A 17,813-nucleotide genomic window follows, 5' to 3' on the forward strand; every position below is an offset into this window, starting at 1 on the left:
CGGCGACAGTTGTCGCCGCTAAAAGACATGATCTGCGCCGCTAATAGGAAAGTTGGTGATGAATTCTTTTTTAAACAGTTCTTTGTGTGCGCCCTTCATTGTCCCAACTCAAGTAATTATCAATAAAATATTAAAAGAAAATAGGATTATGAATCACATTTTGAACCATCAAAATCTCTTGAGGATTTTTGGTCACATTTTGAACCATCAAGCAGAGACAATTCATTACAGAGCCGAGTCCGAGCCGAGCTCGACCTTGAGAAAATACAAACAAGCAAAGCTCGAATCGAGCTGAGCTCGAGCCCGAGCTCTCATAAGTTAATCGAGCTCTAGCTCGAGCCCTGATCGAGCTCGGGCTCAGCTGAGCTCGTTTGCACCTCTTATGTATGGTTGTTATAGTGAAAACAAAGGGTTAAATTCAGATAGAAGATGGAGCCAAAACATAGCTGACCATTTCATTGCCAATCACATGCCTTTTAACAGCTTGAGCATAACTACTAAACTGCCCATTTCAAAAGGTCGTCAAGTCGTTTATCCCTTTTTACACAACTACCACTTGAACTGTTACAACTTGACATTTAAAGTTTAAACTATTATTAGTTATCCCTTTTTACACAACAACCACTTGAACTGTTACAACTTGACATTTAAAGTTTAAACTAGAGAAAAATGCTCGGATAGTCCCTGTGGTTTCGCATTTTTTCACCTATAGTCCCCAACTTTCTAAAATTACCTGAATAGTCCCCAACTTTTCAATTTTCGTTCCCGGATAGTCCCTGGGTCTAACTTCAGTTTGTTTTCTCTGTTAAGTGGGTGTGAGACCAATTTACCCTTTCCTTTAAAAGGCCAAACCACAGGGACTATCCGTGCATTTAATAAATAAAAAAAATAAAAATCTAACTAATAACTTAAATTTCAAATGGGCCCACAACCTACCCCACCCTCACCCTACCCCTATCATCATCTTCTTCTCAAAACACCCACCTGCAAGTTTTGGCATGGATTCAATGGCAAAACATATCATATCATATATCTTCAAACAAATAACACTCAGGGGACTCCGACAGTTCCGGGACCGGTTCAACCTCCGACCACTATGCCAACGACGCCGTCTGTACCAAGGCCGTTGCAGCCTCCGACTACCGTGCCTACGCCGGTGCCGTCACCGCCCAGTTCGGGTACTTCTCCGGGTAGTAAAACACATCCTCCACCACCTCCAACTACCTCAAATCCACCTTCTACTTCACCCGTTATGCCGCCACCGCCTACTGAAGGAAGTTCTCCGACAACCCATTACCGGCTTCCACCACCACCGGTAAGTGGTGTTTCTCCACCAACGGGTCAACCTGTTCTCAACATCTCGTTAAATATCAAATCCTCCTGAACTTTCTGACAAAGCAAACAAGCAACAGCAACCTCCAATTCCTTCACATACTCATCACCAACCTCCGATTCAACCGAAACCTAGTTGCTATTCTTCTCCATTTCGTTAGAAAACTCTGTTTTCTGGTCGCAATTTGAGAGACAACAAATGGGGTTTCTGGATTTAGGGCAATTGTGAGAAGAAACCAAGAATTTCAAATGGGTTTTTAGAAAATTGTTGTTTTTATTGTTCAGAAACAGAGCTTGTGGGGATTTTGTTCAACGGCATTATGGGTGATTTTATTAACTGTCAAATTCATTTCAAAAAGCTAACTGGTTTCCTATTGAATCCATGCCAAACCCAGAGGCTTTAAATTCATCAATCTCCACATCAAAACTTGCAGGTGGGTGATAGATTTTGAGAAGAAGATGATGATAGAGGTAGGGTGAGGGTGGGGTAGGTTGTGGGCCCACTTGAAATTTGAGTTATTAATTAGATTTTTATTTTTTTATTTATTAAATGCCCGGATAGTCCCTGTGGTTTGGCCTTTTAAAGGAAAGGGTAAATTGGTCATTTCACACCCACTTAACAGAGAAAATAAACTGAAGTTAGACCCAGGGACTATCCGGGAACAAAAAATGAAAAGTTGGGGACTATTCAGGTAATTTTAGAAAGTTGGGGACTATAGGTGAAAAAATGCGAAACCACATGGACTATCCGGGCATTTTTCTCTTTAAACTATTATTACAAATTTACAATGTAACAACGTTTTCTTTTGTAGTAGTGTAATTGATAAAATTACAATTTTGAGAGGATTCACCTATAAATCCTATAATGTATGCAGGTAATCCCAATCATTAACCTCAATAATATATAGAGTTCACATCGGTGGCGAAGCTTGAAAATTTTCACCGGGAGATCGGAAGTCACCGGACCTAAAAATTCTATATAAGTAAATTTTTTTCTTATAAAACCGGGGGGGTCGAAAACGTATAACACTACTGAGCGGAAAGTTCGAGGGAGTCGGGCGCCCCTCCCGGCCCCTTGAAAGCTACGCCCCTTGGTCCACATCACTCGTATCAATTCGCTATTTAAACTGCGTGATTGTTAGTTTTGCGATGAAATATTCATCTCAAGATGTCAAAGGATTCAAAACGTCAAAGGGTTTTGTTCATGATCAAGTCACTTAGACTCTTAGAGGTGTAGCTTGTGACATCATCATTTGCAAAGACACAGTCTTACTCTTGACAGTTTTATAAATTCATATGAACACAACTCAAATCTTAATAGAAACATGTTGCAGAATGCAACTATTTGAAACACTAGATTACAGACAAATATTTGTACTTCAAGAGTTTGATGCTATGTTCTTCTACCTTTTCTGAAAGTTGAGTTTTGCTACAGAATACGCAAATAGAGAAGCAAGAATAGTAGGATATAATGCAAGAAGAACAAACACAAGTGGTAATTGATCATGATGATACCCAAAGTAATCTCTTATGAAGGCTTCCACAGATTTAGTTTCCCCGAAAACTAATATCTCCTTTTTCACATCACCATACTGAGAAGTAAGCAACGCGTTAAGCGACCATGAAGTTGGAGTCAAATAGTACATCCATATCCACCAGTTGGGAATTTTCTGCAAGAAATTAAGCAAAACAATGATAAGTTTCACAAAATCTTTCAAGCCCAACATTCCAAAATGTACAAAACACATGAGTTTCAAGTTTGTAATATATGGTGGCGACCTAGAGGTGTAAACGAGTCAAGCCGAGCTTCAGCTCAATCGACTATTCTAGAGTTCAACTCGTTTTGAGATATATTTTTTTTAGCTCGAGCTTTGCATGTGAGTATTCAAGCTTGAACTCGTTTATCATTTATTAGATAGTTTATATAGAAAATTAGTTTTTATACATATTTATAATTATAATTTTTATATATAACATAATAAATATTATTTTGTTTTTATTATAAATTATATTTTTTAATAATTATTATATAAATATATTTTAATATATTAAATAAAAATTTACAAATAACAAGCTCGAGCTCATTTAAATTCGGCTTGATTTGAGCTTTCAGTGAGCCCCGATCCTGATTAGCTCACGAGCAGGTTGGTTCGTATACATCCCTTGGTGGCGTCAAATGGCAAAATGGATCTCAAAATGTAATGGAGATGATTCATAATAATCAGTTACTAAACTATCCTACAAGTTAGGAATCAAAAGGTACTTACCGGTTTAGGAATTAAAAATCCACCAAACAAGTTAAACATGGTGTAAAATGCAGACTGTAGAATGGCAGCTACCGGAAAGCTAGGTGTCACAGCAACTAGCATCATTCCCAGATAGGTGAAGTACATCAATGTGCATAAGAATGTATAGAAGTAGCAGAAAACCTTGTAAGTTGACCAATAATATCCTATCATGGGATACGTGATGCACACAAATATAAGTGATTGAGCAAGGAGATAAGGGAACTCAATTGCCACCTGCAGGATATGATCAAAACATTTCTTTGTTAACAACATTGACATTGTAAATTGTCTGCCTAAACATTCATCATTGGTTAGTCAAATCACACATAAAATGATTTTGACATGCGAAAAACATGTTTTTAGATTAAGAGTTTAAATATATTACAACATAACAATTATATAACTTTTGTTTTATACTCATTATAAATATAATTACAAAACATTAACAAACAATTTGTTATCATTCAGTTGATAAGTATTAGACAAATATTATATATGTTTAGAAATAGAAGGAAACAAAGTGTAATTAGTATATCTATATATAGATAATTTATCTTAACAATCATCATACAATAATACAACCTCCTACGTTTAATTTGGTATAACCTGGTTTTCTAAGACCACTGGGTATGGAGAGTCTCATTCCCAAGGGATGGGCCGCCACGTCACCGCCACGTAAGCGAGGCCTAAAAGGGATGGACCTAAGGGGTGGGGGATGAACCTCTTTATATATATATGTATGTATGTATAGGTGCGTGTGTGGGAGAGAGGCCCGTCGCCACCGGCTTGTGGAGGACGGAGAAGCCGGACCTGGCCCGGCGCCGGAGCAGAGGGGTGGGGAACACGGGGCGGCAGCAAGGGACAGGCATGGGGACGGCCCCCATACCCTCCGGTCTAAAAACCCTAATTGCCGCCAACACTGTTCATCACGCATTTTTCATTAGCATTGTTCATCGACACTGTTCATCCGTACTATCCATCAGTTTTTTCCAGCAAAATCTCTTCTGTTTTTCCAAAACCCTAACAGTTGTCGACCATAAAATTAGTTTATCATGGCCATGTTTGCTGCTTTCTCTATAGTTGAGAAGACTTCCCACAACTCCCACAGATTTGCTTTCACCCTAAACCCTACCAACTATGTATTTTGGAAAACTATGATCCATCCGTTCCTTGTCACAAACAACTTGATAGGTTACGTTGATGGCACCATACCTTATCCCTCGGCTGTGATAAAACAGCCTAATTCATTAGATAAAGATGCACCAAGAATACGCGACTTGGGTATCTAATGATGCACATGTTCGTATGTTGATTACATCTACCATCTCAGAAGCTTCATTCATCCATGTTCAAGGTACTACTTCTCGAGAATTTTGGTTGTCTCTAGAACGTGCTTATGCACCACATACGCCATCTAGGGAATACACTTTGAAGATTCAGATGAAGGGTGATTGATGCGGGCCCAAGCGTAGAAGAGCGGGCCATCCGGTACTTGGAGGCCCAAGATCGCGTCACAAAAGGGGCTTCGCTGAAATGGCTCTAACTTGGGCTACGGAGGTCCGTTTGGGGCGTGTGACCAGTCAAAACGAACGGGAGAACGAGCTCTATCTTGCTGCAAACGGCCTACGGCGGTTTGGGTCATCGTCCGTGCCGAAAAAACGCTTATTTCTATTAGTTTTTTCCATTTTTATGTTTTTTCAAGTATTTTGGACATTTTGTTTTTGGGCTTGTGTTTGGCCCGTTGTCTTTTTTAGGCCCGTTTCAAATTTCTGTCTCTATTTATGTATTGCCCTAGTGAAATGAAAGATCAGAATTGAATTTTGAGAAAAACAGTTTTCACTTCAAATTCCGAGCCTTTTGGGTTGAATTTTGGGGTTGGGGAAGAACGACACGGGCATTCACAGAATCAACGTGTTTGATCTTCATTATCGTACTATTCACTACATCAGTTGGTATCAGAGCCGAATTCCTGGCTCAAAATGCCTCCGAGGAGAAACAACAACAGGCCTCTCGATGAAGTGTATGAACGAGAGTTGGAGCAGCGCCTTATGGCGAGGATGGATGAACGGTTGGATCAAGTGGTCAATCAGTTGACTGATCGGATGGCCGATTTGATCAATCGTAGGAGGCAGGGACCCGATGGCGGGTATGGTTCTGATTTTAGTAACCCATTTGGTGACGGTTCGGCTTCCGAAGACGAACCGGAAGGGCGACCAAGGGGTGAACGTGGAGGGGGTAACAGGCGTTGGGATTCTGGGATTAGAGTTGATATTCCAGAATTTGATGGGTCTAGTTTGAATCCAGAGGGGTTCATCGATTGGTTGGCTACCGTAGAGGAGGTGTTCGAGTACAAGGAGGTGCCTGAAAACAAGCGGGTGGCCTTGATCGCTACCAGGTTACGTGGTAGGGCCTCTGCGTGGTGGCAACAATTGAAGTTAACACGAAACCGGCTCGGGAAGTCAAGGATCGTGACATGGACCAAGATGAAAAAGTGCTTGCGGTCCAATTTTTTGCCTCATAATTTTCAAAGGTTGATGTACCAGCGTCTGCAGAATTTGAAACAGGGGGCTAAATCGGTTGATGATTATACCACAGAGTTTTACCAGTTGATTGCGAGGAATGATATTCAAGAACCGGAGGAGCAACTTGTTTCTCGGTATATTGGGGGTCTAAGGGTTCAAATCATGGAGGCCGTGAACCTTTTTGATCCGTTAACCATTCCTGAAGCACACCAACGGGCGTTGGCCTTTGAGAAGCAAAACCGTCGGGTGGGCGGTTCATTTACCCCTGCTGGGGGAAACGCTGGGTCTGGCAGTGGGGCGCCTCGTGGCGGGCCTAGTCAACAGAAGCCGGGGGGTAGCAATACCGGGCCTACTTCTAAGGGGGCTAGTAGTAGTGGTCCAAGATGTTTCAATTGTGGTGAAACGGGCCATCGTCAAGCTGAGTGCAAAAAGGCTGGTAAAAGACACTTATTTGCTGAGTCTGAAGATGAACAGTATGAGGAGTATGAGAACAACCCAGTCTACGATGAAGAAACTGAATATGAAGAGGAGGTTGTGACTGGTGATGTTGGGGTAAATTTGGTGGTTAGACGTTCTTGCTATACACCAAAGGCAGATGGGGATGATTGGCTGAAGCATAACATCTTCCACTCAACATGCACTATTTTGGGAAAGGTTTGCACGTTCGTCATCGATTCCGGGAGTTGCGACAATCTGATTTCTGAAGAGGCAGTCCAAAAGTTGGCCTTGAAGACAGAGAGTCACCCGAAACCGTACAAACTTCAATGGCTGAAAAAGGGAGGTGAAGTGACGGTATCTAAAAGGGCACTGGTTTCAATTTCCATTGGGTCCACGTACAAGGATGATGTCGTGTGTGATGTGGTCCCTATGGACGCGTGTCACTTATTGTTGGGCAGGCCTTGGGAGTACGAGCGTAATATAGAACATAACGGGCGGTCCAATACGTATAGTTTCCTGTTTGGTGGTGTGAAGATCACTCTTGTTCCTAGCAAGCCTAAGCAATTAGCCACGAAACAGTCGGGCAGTTTGTTGACCATTAGTCAGTTTCAAGATGAGTTGGAGGAAGCAGACAATGTTTTTATTTTGATTGGGAAGCCTGTGGCCGAGGAAGTCGACATTCCTGAATGTATGGTTCCGTTATTCGAGGAGTTTGTTGATGTTTTCCCAGATGATTTACCTGCCGGGTTGCCACCCCTACGAGACATCCAACATCACATTGATTTGGAACCGGGGTCCCAGCTACCCAATAAGCCCCATTACAGAATGAGTCCCAAGGAGCATGAGGAGTTACGTCGGCAGGTTGAAGACTTAATTTCTAAAGGGTATGTTCGGGAAAGCATGAGTCCTTGTGCTGTCCCTGCTCTGTTGACTCCAAAGAAGGATGGGACGTGGCGTATGTGTGTTGACAGTCGTGCAGTCAACAAGATCACTGTGAGGTACAGGTTTCCTATTCCTCGACTTGATGATTTGCTTGATCAAATTAGCGGTGCCACTATTTTCACGAAACTAGACTTGAAGAGTGGGTATTACCAGATCCGACTCAGGCCTGGGGATGAGTGGAAAACCGCCTTCAAGACTCGTGAGGGGTTGTATGAATGGTTAGTGATGCCTTTTGGCTTATCCAATGCCCCTAGTACGTTTATGCGGGTCATGAACCAGTTGTTTAGGCCCTTTATTGGCAAGTTTGTTGTGGTTTATTTTGATGATGTTCTTATTTATAGCCCTAATTTTGATGAGCATGTAAAGCATGTACGGCAGGTTTTGACCTTGCTCCGAAGGGATAACTTGTATGCGGCCAGAAAGAAGTGTGTCTTTATGGTCCCTAAGGTCCTGTTTTTGGGGTATGTTGTTTCTGGTGACGGGATACAGGTGGATGAATCCAAGGTAGCGGCTGTTAAGCAATGGCCAACCCCCACTACAATAACTGAAGTACGTAGCTTCCATGGTCTTGCTTCATTTTATAGACGGTTCATTCGAAATTTCAGTTCCCTTATGGCACCAGTGACTGACTGCATGAAGGGAAAAACCTTTATATGGACTGAGGAGGCAGAATCAGCTTTTCAGTTAATCAAAGAAAAGCTTACATCAGCACCGATTCTTATTTTGCCAGATTTTTCTCGGGTTTTTGAGCTGCACACAGATGCCTCGCAGGGTGGTATTGGGGCAGTCCTAAGTCAAGGGGGGCGTCCAGTTTCTTATTTCAGTGAGAAGTTGACTGGGCCAAAGTTACGTTACAGTACTTATGATCTTGAATTTTATGCAGTGGTCCAGGCTGTGAAACATTGGCGTCACTATTTGTTTCACAAGGAGTTTGTTTTATTTACAGACCATGATTCGCTGAGGCATATCCGCAGTCAAGATAAAGTTTCACATAAGCATGCCCGATGGATGGCTTTCTTGGAAAAGTTTACCTTTGTTGTGAAGCATAAGTCTGGAATCTCGAATCGTGTGGCAGATGCCTTGAGCAGGAGGAGTAGCCTGCTTGTTTCTATGAGAGTTGTTGTACCCGGGCTAGACAATCTCATGGAACAGCTCACAGCAGATCCATATTTTTCTGTCATTTTGCAGGATGTGCAGTTGGGGAAGAGGGCAGATTTTCTTGTGCATGATGGCTTTCTTTTTAAGGAAAATCAATTGTGTATTCCCAATTCCAGCCTCCGACTTCAAATAATTAAAGAACTGCATGGAGAAGGGCACGTGGGAAGAGACCGTACTTTACGACTGGTGCAGTCTTCTTATTTTTGGCCTACTTTGCGGAGGGATGTTGAACGATTTGTTAGACGTTGCAGGATCTGTCAAGTTTCAAAAGGCACAGCTACCAACGCAGGGCTTTATATGCCTCTACCCATTCCTCAGCAACCTTGGGTAGATATTAGCATGGATTTTGTGTTGGGGTTACCCCGTACTCAGCGTGGTAATGATTCGATCTTCGTCGTGGTGGACCGGTTTTCTAAGATGGTGCACTTTATTCCTTGCAAGAAGACAACGGATGCAGTTAATGTGGCTCAGTTGTTCTTTCGGGATATCTATCGTTTGCATGGTTTGCCGTCTTCTATAGTTTCTGATCGGGATACTCGTTTCTTGAGTCACTTTTGGCGCAGTTTATGGAAAATGGTGAACACTCAGCTCAATTTTAGCAGTGCTTATCACCCACAAACTGATGGGCAGACAGAGGTTGTTAATCGATCACTTGGTAATCTTTTGCGGTGTCTTGTGGGTGATCATGTGAAGTCGTGGGATCAAAAGCTTTGTCAGGCTGAGTTTGCTCATAATCATGCTGTTAATAGGAGTACTGGGTTTAGTCCGTTTGAGGTGGTCTATTCTGCTAAGCCTCGGGGTCCTCTTGATTTGATGTCACTTCCTTCACCAGGTTCTGTTCCCAAAAAGGTGCAAGATTTTGTGGTTGGGTTACATGATGTTCATAAAGCTGTGCAGGATAACTTGGCCAACGCTAATTCAAAGTACAAGCAAGCTGCAGATCAAAAGCGTAGGCAAGTTGATTTTGAAGAGGGTGATTTTGTTTGGGCCATTTTGACTAAGGATCGCTTCTCAGTGGGGGAGTATAATAAGTTGTCAGCCAAGAAGATTGGGCCAGTAGAGATTGTGCAGAAGATAAATTCTAATGCATATCGTCTGAAGTTGCCAAGCCATATTCGTTGCTCTGATGTTTTCAATGTCAAACATTTGCTGCCTTTTCATGGGGATTCGTCTGATGATGAGGTTGCTGCGGATTCGAGGTCGAATTTTGTCTACCCAGGAGGGAATGATGCGGGCCCAAGCGTAGAAGAGCGGGCCATCCGGTACTTGGAGGCCCAAGATCGCGTCACAAAAGGGGCTTCGCTGAAATGGCTCTAACTTGGGCTACGGAGGTCCGTTTGGGGCGTGTGACCAGTCAAAACGAACGGGAGAACGAGCTCTATCTTGCTGCAAACGGCCTACGGCGGTTTGGGTCATCGTCCGTGCCGAAAAAACGCTTATTTCTATTAGTTTTTTCCATTTTTATGTTTTTTCAAGTATTTTGGACATTTTGTTTTTGGGCTTGTGTTTGGCCCGTTGTCTTTTTTAGGCCCGTTTCAAATTTCTGTCTCTATTTATGTATTGCCCTAGTGAAATGAAAGATCAGAATTGAATTTTGAGAAAAACAGTTTTCACTTCAAATTCCGAGCCTTTTGGGTTGAATTTTGGGGTTGGGGAAGAACGACACGGGCATTCACAGAATCAACGTGTTTGATCTTCATTATCGTACTATTCACTACATCAGTGATGAAACCGCCTCTGCTTATCTCAATCGGCACAAGAATATTCTAATGCCCTAGCTAATATTGGGGAAGCCTTTAAAGAAAAATACCTCGTCATGCTTGTAATTTCTGGTCTTTGTGATGAGTATAACGGGTTAAATTACAATATCCTTGTGAGACAGGTTCCAACAACCTTTTTGGAACTCCATGGGCTGCTTTCGGGTCATGATTTCATGGTCAAATAGTCCGCACCTGTTCTTGCTTCACCCCAAGCCTTTGTAACTTCGGCCAAAGGGACTCCGCCACCCACTAGCTCCATACAATCTAACACATTGCAGACATTGACTCAACTTGCTTCCCAACTGGGTTTTCAATTACAACCCTCCAACCCACAGTCACGGGATTATTTTACCTCCTACAATCAAAACAATCGTGGTAGGGGTCACACCACAAACAACCATGATCGTGGTCCAACTAGTTCTAACAATCGGGCTTCTAGGGGTAACAAAAATCAGTTCAGTTAGGCATCTAATCATAATATGGTTTCTGGCACTTGCAATAGGTGTGGTATTGGTCACCTTCCATCTAAGTGCCCTAATCGTGACCCTGCTACATCAGGTCTCGCTCACAGCCTTCTGCGAACTATGCTGATTATTGTTCTCAGGCTTCCTCTTGGCTTCCTGACACATGATCTAATAGTCGTGCAACACCAGATCTAGCCGCCCTTGGCACCGCTGAGCCATACTTTGGCGAGGAGTCTCTTCATGTTGCTAACGGTGAGGGTTTACCCATTTTACATATTGGTTCTACACTTTTTATTCCCCTCACAAAACCTTTTCTTTAACCGACATACTTCATGTTCCTCAAATCAAACGAAACTTATTTTCTTCAAAAAATTTGGTCGTGATAACCATGTTTTCTTTGAGTTTCACGAATCTTATTTTGCTATGAAGGACAAGTTTACACTCACTACCCTCCTCACGGGTCCAAGTGAACGTGGTCTCTACCTCATTCGTCTTCCTTCAATTCAACCGGTCTCCACAGTTGCTTTTATTGTTTTTCATGCTCCAGTTACATGGCATCTACGGCTTGGGCATCCTCATCCACAACTTTTATATTCCATGCTTTTTAAATATTGTGTTCTTGTTTTTCATAAAAGTTCGAGTGACTCTTGTAATGCATGTCATATAGGACGATCATCGAAACTTTCATTGTCGTCTTCTACTTTTAAAAGTGATGCAATTTTGGATTTAATTTTTGTGATGTTCGGGGAGCGGCTCCTGTTCTGTCTTGTGATGGCCATAAGTATTTTTTACTTTGTGTGGATCATTTTACTCGTTATATGTGGTTTTTTTTGTTAAAACAAAAATCGGACGTGTTTCCAATTTTTAAGCAATTCGTTGACGTTGACATGGTTGAACGACAATTTAATACTAAGCTTAAATCAGTTCAAACTGATTGGGGAGGAGAGTTCAGGACTCTCCCTAGTTTTTTCTCTACACTTGGCATTATTCATCATCGCTCATGTCCCCACACTAGTGAGCAAAACGACATTGTTGAACGACGTCATAGACATGTGGTTGAAACAAGTCTAACTTTACTTGCCCAATCGAGTGTACCCTCTTGTTTTTTTGACACAAAACTTTATCTTATAAACAGGATGCCATCTCGTAACGTGCCTAGCAAATCCATGTTTGAGCATATATTTCATCGTCCACCTGATTTTTCCTTTTTACGGGTTTTTGACTGTCACATCCGTCCGTATAATCGTCACAAGATGGAGTTTCATTCTCTCTCTTTCATCTTTTTCAGGTACAGTCCCGTTCATCATGGTTATCAGTGACTCGACATGACCATAGATAGCCTTTATTTTGCTCGCCATGTTCGTAATGAACTATATTTTCTTTTCTTACCCGTTCTGTCTTCCCATCCTTCGCCTCCTACGCATGATCATATGTCACCAGCTATCCTACACCTACTATACCTACTTCACCTACACCCACACCCACATGTACTTCGCCTCACCCTGTTAACCATGACTCGCCACCCGATATCCGCACTTATGCTCGCCGCTCGAAATTGTTGGCTACCTCCATTCACACAAATCCATTTACTTAACTAGACACAACTAGACCTAACCAAACCCAACCAGCCCCATCACAAACGACATATACCTAAACTCAAACCCAAACCGTGCCTACAATCCAAACCCAAATTGAACCCATTCCCATAACCCACACCCGAACCGAAACCGACCCCACCCCACCACGACAAACCTAAACCAGACCTACCCCTACAAACCTGAACACTACACATTATCGTCCCAGACCTACTAATCTTCGCCCAAACCCGAAACAACAGGTTCCCTATAATCTTACCGCTCATCTCTCTATCACTTCCACCGATATTGCCCGCTACCTTTGTTGTTGCTAACAAATATCCTCAGTGGCGCAGTGCTATGGTTAAAGAGTATGCAACTTTGATTCGTAATGGTACGTGGACTCTTGTTCTTCCGGTCTCTAATGTGAACGTGGTAGATTGTAAATGGGTATACAAACTTAAAAGGGACCAAACATGTGCTATTACATGTCACAAAGCATGTTTAGTGGCAAAAGGTTTAAAAAACATGGGGTGGATTATCATGAGACCTTTAGTCCAGTTGTGAAATCTACTACTATCCGTACAGTTTTGTCTCTTTCTATGACACAACGTTGGACTCTTAGACAATTGGATGTTCAGAATGCGTTTTTACATGGTGACCTGACTGAGACCGTTTATTTGCACCAACCATGGGGCTTTATTGATCCTCAGATACCGGATCATGTTTGTTTGCTTCATAAGTCCTTATATGGGTAAAGCAAGCTCCCCGTGCATGGTTTACTCGACTTACTCGGGTGTTACACTCTCTTGGGTTTATTGGATCTAAAAGGGATGCTCCATTTTTATTTATTGTGCTCAGGGCACTCTTCAGTATATGTTAGTTTATGTTGATGACATTGTTCTTACAGGCAATAATCCAGCTGTGATTGATCAAGTTATTCAAAGTTTGGGTCACAATTTTGCTATTCAGGATTTGGGTTCTCTATCATATTTTGTGGGTGTTGAAGTTGTTAACCGGGCGTCTGATATGGTTCTTTCTCAGCTGAAATACATTTTGGAGTTACTTCATGGGGCTAGTTTGTCTCAGGCTAAATCGGGGTGACAGTCCTTTATTTGAAAATCTGGTTCGTTATCATCAGGTTGTTGGTGCTCTGCAGTATGTTACCATTTCTCGTCCGGATATTACGTTTGTTGTTAATAAAGTCTGTCAGTTTATGCATTCTCTTACTGAGAATCATTAGTCTGCTATCAAACGGATACTTTGCTACCTTCATGGTACATCAGATTATGGTCTCTTGATCAAACAGGCTTCTAGTACAACACTTCATGCTTACACTGATGTTCATAATTTGTCTCTGCATGCCTTCTCGGATGCAAACTGGGCTAGTTTTCCTGGGCTGGTTTCCCTGATGACCGTCGATCCACCGGGGGATATGCTATATGTTGATGCAACAAATACGGGACCAAGGATGGTAGCTGGGCTGGTCAGGCAAAAGGGCTGAAGGGTTCAGTTTTGCCTAACGCAGGTCGCGGGGTCCCTCCACGTTTGCAAAACGTGGAAGGAGGTTCACTAGTATGTTTGGATTATTTGCTTTGAAGTTCTTTCTCCAAGGCCGGCTCGGATCCAGAAAAGAAAGCAAATAGAATGAATGAGGTGAATTTGATGAAGAGTTATTTGGAAATGACAAAGAACTCTTTGAATGACCAGAGATTAAGGAATCTCTCTGCTCTTCGGAATGTCTTTGAAGTGTTTATGAGCTGTCTTCTTATAGTGGAAGACACCTCCCGAAATGGTATGGACTATACTAGCGAGACCTGTTTGCTTATGGAGGGTTTCCCCTTTTGGGGTTGAAGGCTTTGGACCCCTGGTTAATAGAGTGTGCTTATGCAGACCTGCTCTGACTTTGTGAGTTGGTGAGCGTGAGTTGGTGGGACGAGCTGTTAGACATGACTAGTTACTGTTTCTCGATTCCCTCAATTTACAGCTTTTCATCCGATGAACCTTTCAACCTTTTAAGCTCTTTGCATATTAATCATTTTGTTTATCCTTGGACTACCCCCGTCGTCAGCCCCCCAAGTCAGAGGTTTTTGGGGCAGTACACTCAAAGACTTCTGACTTTTATGCATGTCTTTTAAAGGCTTGAAAGGTTCGTTGCTTGGAGGCTTGAAAGGTTTGAGGTAGTTACTTTTTTGAAATTTGAATTTGAAACGATTTGACAGTTGATTTGATTGACATGTGTCAGGCGGCGGATTGGTAGAGATTATTTATTTACCTTTAATACCCCTACTTTACTTTCATATTTATTTTAACAGTTGCAAACTTTCTTCATTTTCCTTACAATCGTTCACAGTTTTTCCTTCCTCAGGTTAGTTTCTCTTCTCCATTTTCACTTTTACTTTGTTCTATCATGGGTGCCCTTAAGGATTTAGCGAGGTCATTCTCTCGGATGACCCAAGAGGAGGTAGACCTATTTTGTCTTGAATATGGTATTGATAAAAAGTTTAATCCAACCGCCCCTTCTTGTGATGTTTCTATTGACAAACCGATTCCGGGTTCGATTGCTTTGTATTGTCGCCATTTTCAATGGTCCAATCTTCGTTACCCTTTCTCGCTTTTTGTTCTAAACTTGCTTGAGTATTACCGAGTATCTTTTGGGCAAGTTCATCCAAAAGGAATGGCTAGGGTTTTGCACTTTGAAGTGCTCTGTCGTGCTCTTGGCTATGATCCATCTCTGTTGCTTTTCCGGAGGTTTTTTCGTTTAGCCAAAAATGGCGATTGGTTTACTTTTGAAGCGACAAAGGTTGATACTTGCCTCGTTTCATCAATGGTTACAACCCTTGGGTCCTGGAAGGATCAATTTTTCTGGGTTTCTGATTCTATCATTCCTTTTAAAATGATATGGAGGCGTCCGGATGCTGTTCTCAATGATCCGGAACCTTCTGAGTCTGATTTGAACGATGCCTTTCTTTCAGCCATTCGGGGGTGCCCTTCGAGGGTTCGTCCCTTTCCCGAACATTTGTTAGTGCTTTTAGGGGTTAGTAATATTTGGGCAAAAGCCGATCGGGATCCGGTGTTAATGAGAAATGGCGTTGGTATGCATTTTCCCCTTTTATGCCTTTTTACTTCACTTTGTTTGTGACTTATTTTTCTTTGTTTGTTTTTTGGCAGTTATGTCTGCTTTGGACTTCATCAAGAGTGACGACACGTCCGATGTTATTTTTGAAGATGCTCCAACTGTTCCGGGTGAGAATGTTGTGGTGAGAACCTCTGAGCAAAGGTTTGAGGGCACGGGTTATGCTAATGTTGCCAATGTTAAGGGTTTTACCAAGTCTACTGCCCCTAAGTCTTCAAGTCGTCGATCTTCTCGTCGTTTGCTGAAAGCTGGGCCTCAATCCACTTCCACTGAGCCAGTGGATTTGACTGATGATATTGAGGTTTCAGAGGATCAGGTTGAAGGGGGTGTTGAACAAGATAAGGAGTTGGTTGTTCATGGCAAGAAGGTTCGAGGTAAGAAGGTTACCCCTGTTCAAGAATCATCAAGCAGGGACGCTGGAGGTTTGGATCCTGAAGGTGTTTATGTGTCTACTTGGCAAGTGAAGAATGATGATACTTTCAAGGATGCTGCCGTCTGTGAGGATGCTCTTAGTCATCTTGCTCCTCCCTCTGTTCGTGAAACCATTGCTGAGATGGACGATGACTTTATGTTATCTCGCATGGTTCTAACTACTTGCAACCTTGCTGCCATGCTTCCTCAAGGGATTACACGCTTTCGCCAAAGGATGCGGGAGTATGAGGATTTCTCTAAGAAGAAGGACAAAATGAAATCCTCCCTAGCATCGATGAAGAAGGAAGTGGCCGGGTTTGCAGAGAAGGAGGCGGCGTGGAAGAAAGAGGTTGATGATCTGAAGAAGATGCATGCCATTGAGATGGGTGACCTAAGGAAGAGCTTTGAAGCAAATTTGTTGAAGTTGAAGGCCGATCGAGAGGCCTTGTCTGTCCAGCAGCAGGCTTTTCGTGAAGAAAAGGAAGGGTTGAAAGCTTCAGTTGGTCAGGTGACTGCTGACAATCAATGGTTGATCGAGCATGGTTTCCAGCAGGTGGTTACTTACCTTTTGCATTCCAAGGAATTTAACTCTGCCCTTGGTGATGTTTACACAAAGCTGCTGAACCTGGGGAAGCATCAAGGCCTTACTGCTGGCTTTAAACTTCATGAATCTGGACAACCTTTGGAGAAGTCCCCCATGTTTCGCCCCGAGGCTTCTGATATCTTCAAGGCTTCTGTTGAGCAGATGGAGAGGCTAACCTACCTTTACATTCATGAGGTATCCTCTTGCTTTGGTAAGCCTTTGTCTGTTTTACAGGGATTGAAGCCTGAGGGGTTGAATGAGAAGGTTTGTGCTGAGGTTTTGGGTTCTTTGTCGAGGAAGAGGTCTTACTCTGGGGACAGTGATGATACCCTTTCGAGTCTGCCTGAAACTTCAAAGGATGCTGGTTTGGAAACCTCTGCTGTTGGTGGTGAAGAAGGTGCCAAGATGAAGAAGACTAAGAAAGCCAAAAAGTCGAAGGGTGAAGGTTCTAGGCCCTCTGATAACTGACGTTTATTCGTAGCTTTCTTAGCAAACACTTTAATGCTTTGTAATGTTTTAAACAATGTTTAGGTTTTGGGAACCCTTAAGGTTCCTATGGTTGGTTAGGCCTATATGGCCGTTGAACACTAGTTTAATTTGCAAGCCACTAGGGCTTGCTTTGACTATCTTATGAAGGTCTTTTATGGCCTTTCTAACTATGACGTGATGGTTATCGTTGATGTTTTTGTTGGTTCCATTTGCTTGGTTTTGTTTTGTGGGGTTTCAACCCTTCAAGCTTTTTGTACAGTTGCTGATGGGTTGAAGCCTTTAACCTTTCAAGCTCAGTACCTGTTGGTTGAACTTTGGGTAGCTTCTGATTTGGTTTGTATGTTTGGTTGATAGGCTTGTTTGTTTTTATTTTCTTGCCTTGTCTTTGTTTACTTTGTCTTTATGTTTTTTACACTTTAAAGGGTTCAGTGCTGCAGTCACTTTGCCTTAGTGTTTATCATCAAGGCGTAGTATCTATCCTTTTCTTTATTTCGTTGTAATTTGTTTGATTTCGTAAGTCTATTTATTGAGTACATTTTTTAGACTTAAGGAACGATTGGTGTAGGCTGTTCAAACCTGTCTATGAGACACTGTTGTTTTTCTTTGATAAGTCTCATGGAGTTGTATTGATCTAGGAACTCACCCCTTATATAGGTCCATTCAACCCTTGAACCTATTGAGCGATATGGCCTGGGAGCTCATCCCCTTACATGGCC

The 17,813-nt window shown here is 42.4% G+C and overlaps 1 protein-coding gene across 1 annotated transcript; it reads right to left on the reverse strand.

Annotated features, from left to right (window-relative positions):
• Positions 1–2,735: 2,735 nt before the first annotated feature.
• LOC110937260 (pleiotropic drug resistance protein 3) lies at positions 2,736–3,832 on the reverse strand. Its single transcript, XM_022179653.2, has 2 exons — positions 3,600–3,832; positions 2,736–3,002 (listed from the first exon to the last, which is right to left on the reverse strand). Exons 1-2 carry the CDS (start codon positions 3,789–3,791, stop codon positions 2,736–2,738), a joined length of 459 nt encoding a protein of 152 aa, XP_022035345.1. The 5' UTR covers positions 3,792–3,832.
• Between the last annotated feature and the right edge of the window lie 13,981 nt (positions 3,833–17,813).

This window comes from Helianthus annuus, chromosome 6, assembly GCF_002127325.2.
Source record: "Helianthus annuus cultivar XRQ/B chromosome 6, HanXRQr2.0-SUNRISE, whole genome shotgun sequence".
NCBI classification, from domain to species: domain Eukaryota; kingdom Viridiplantae; phylum Streptophyta; class Magnoliopsida; order Asterales; family Asteraceae; genus Helianthus; species Helianthus annuus.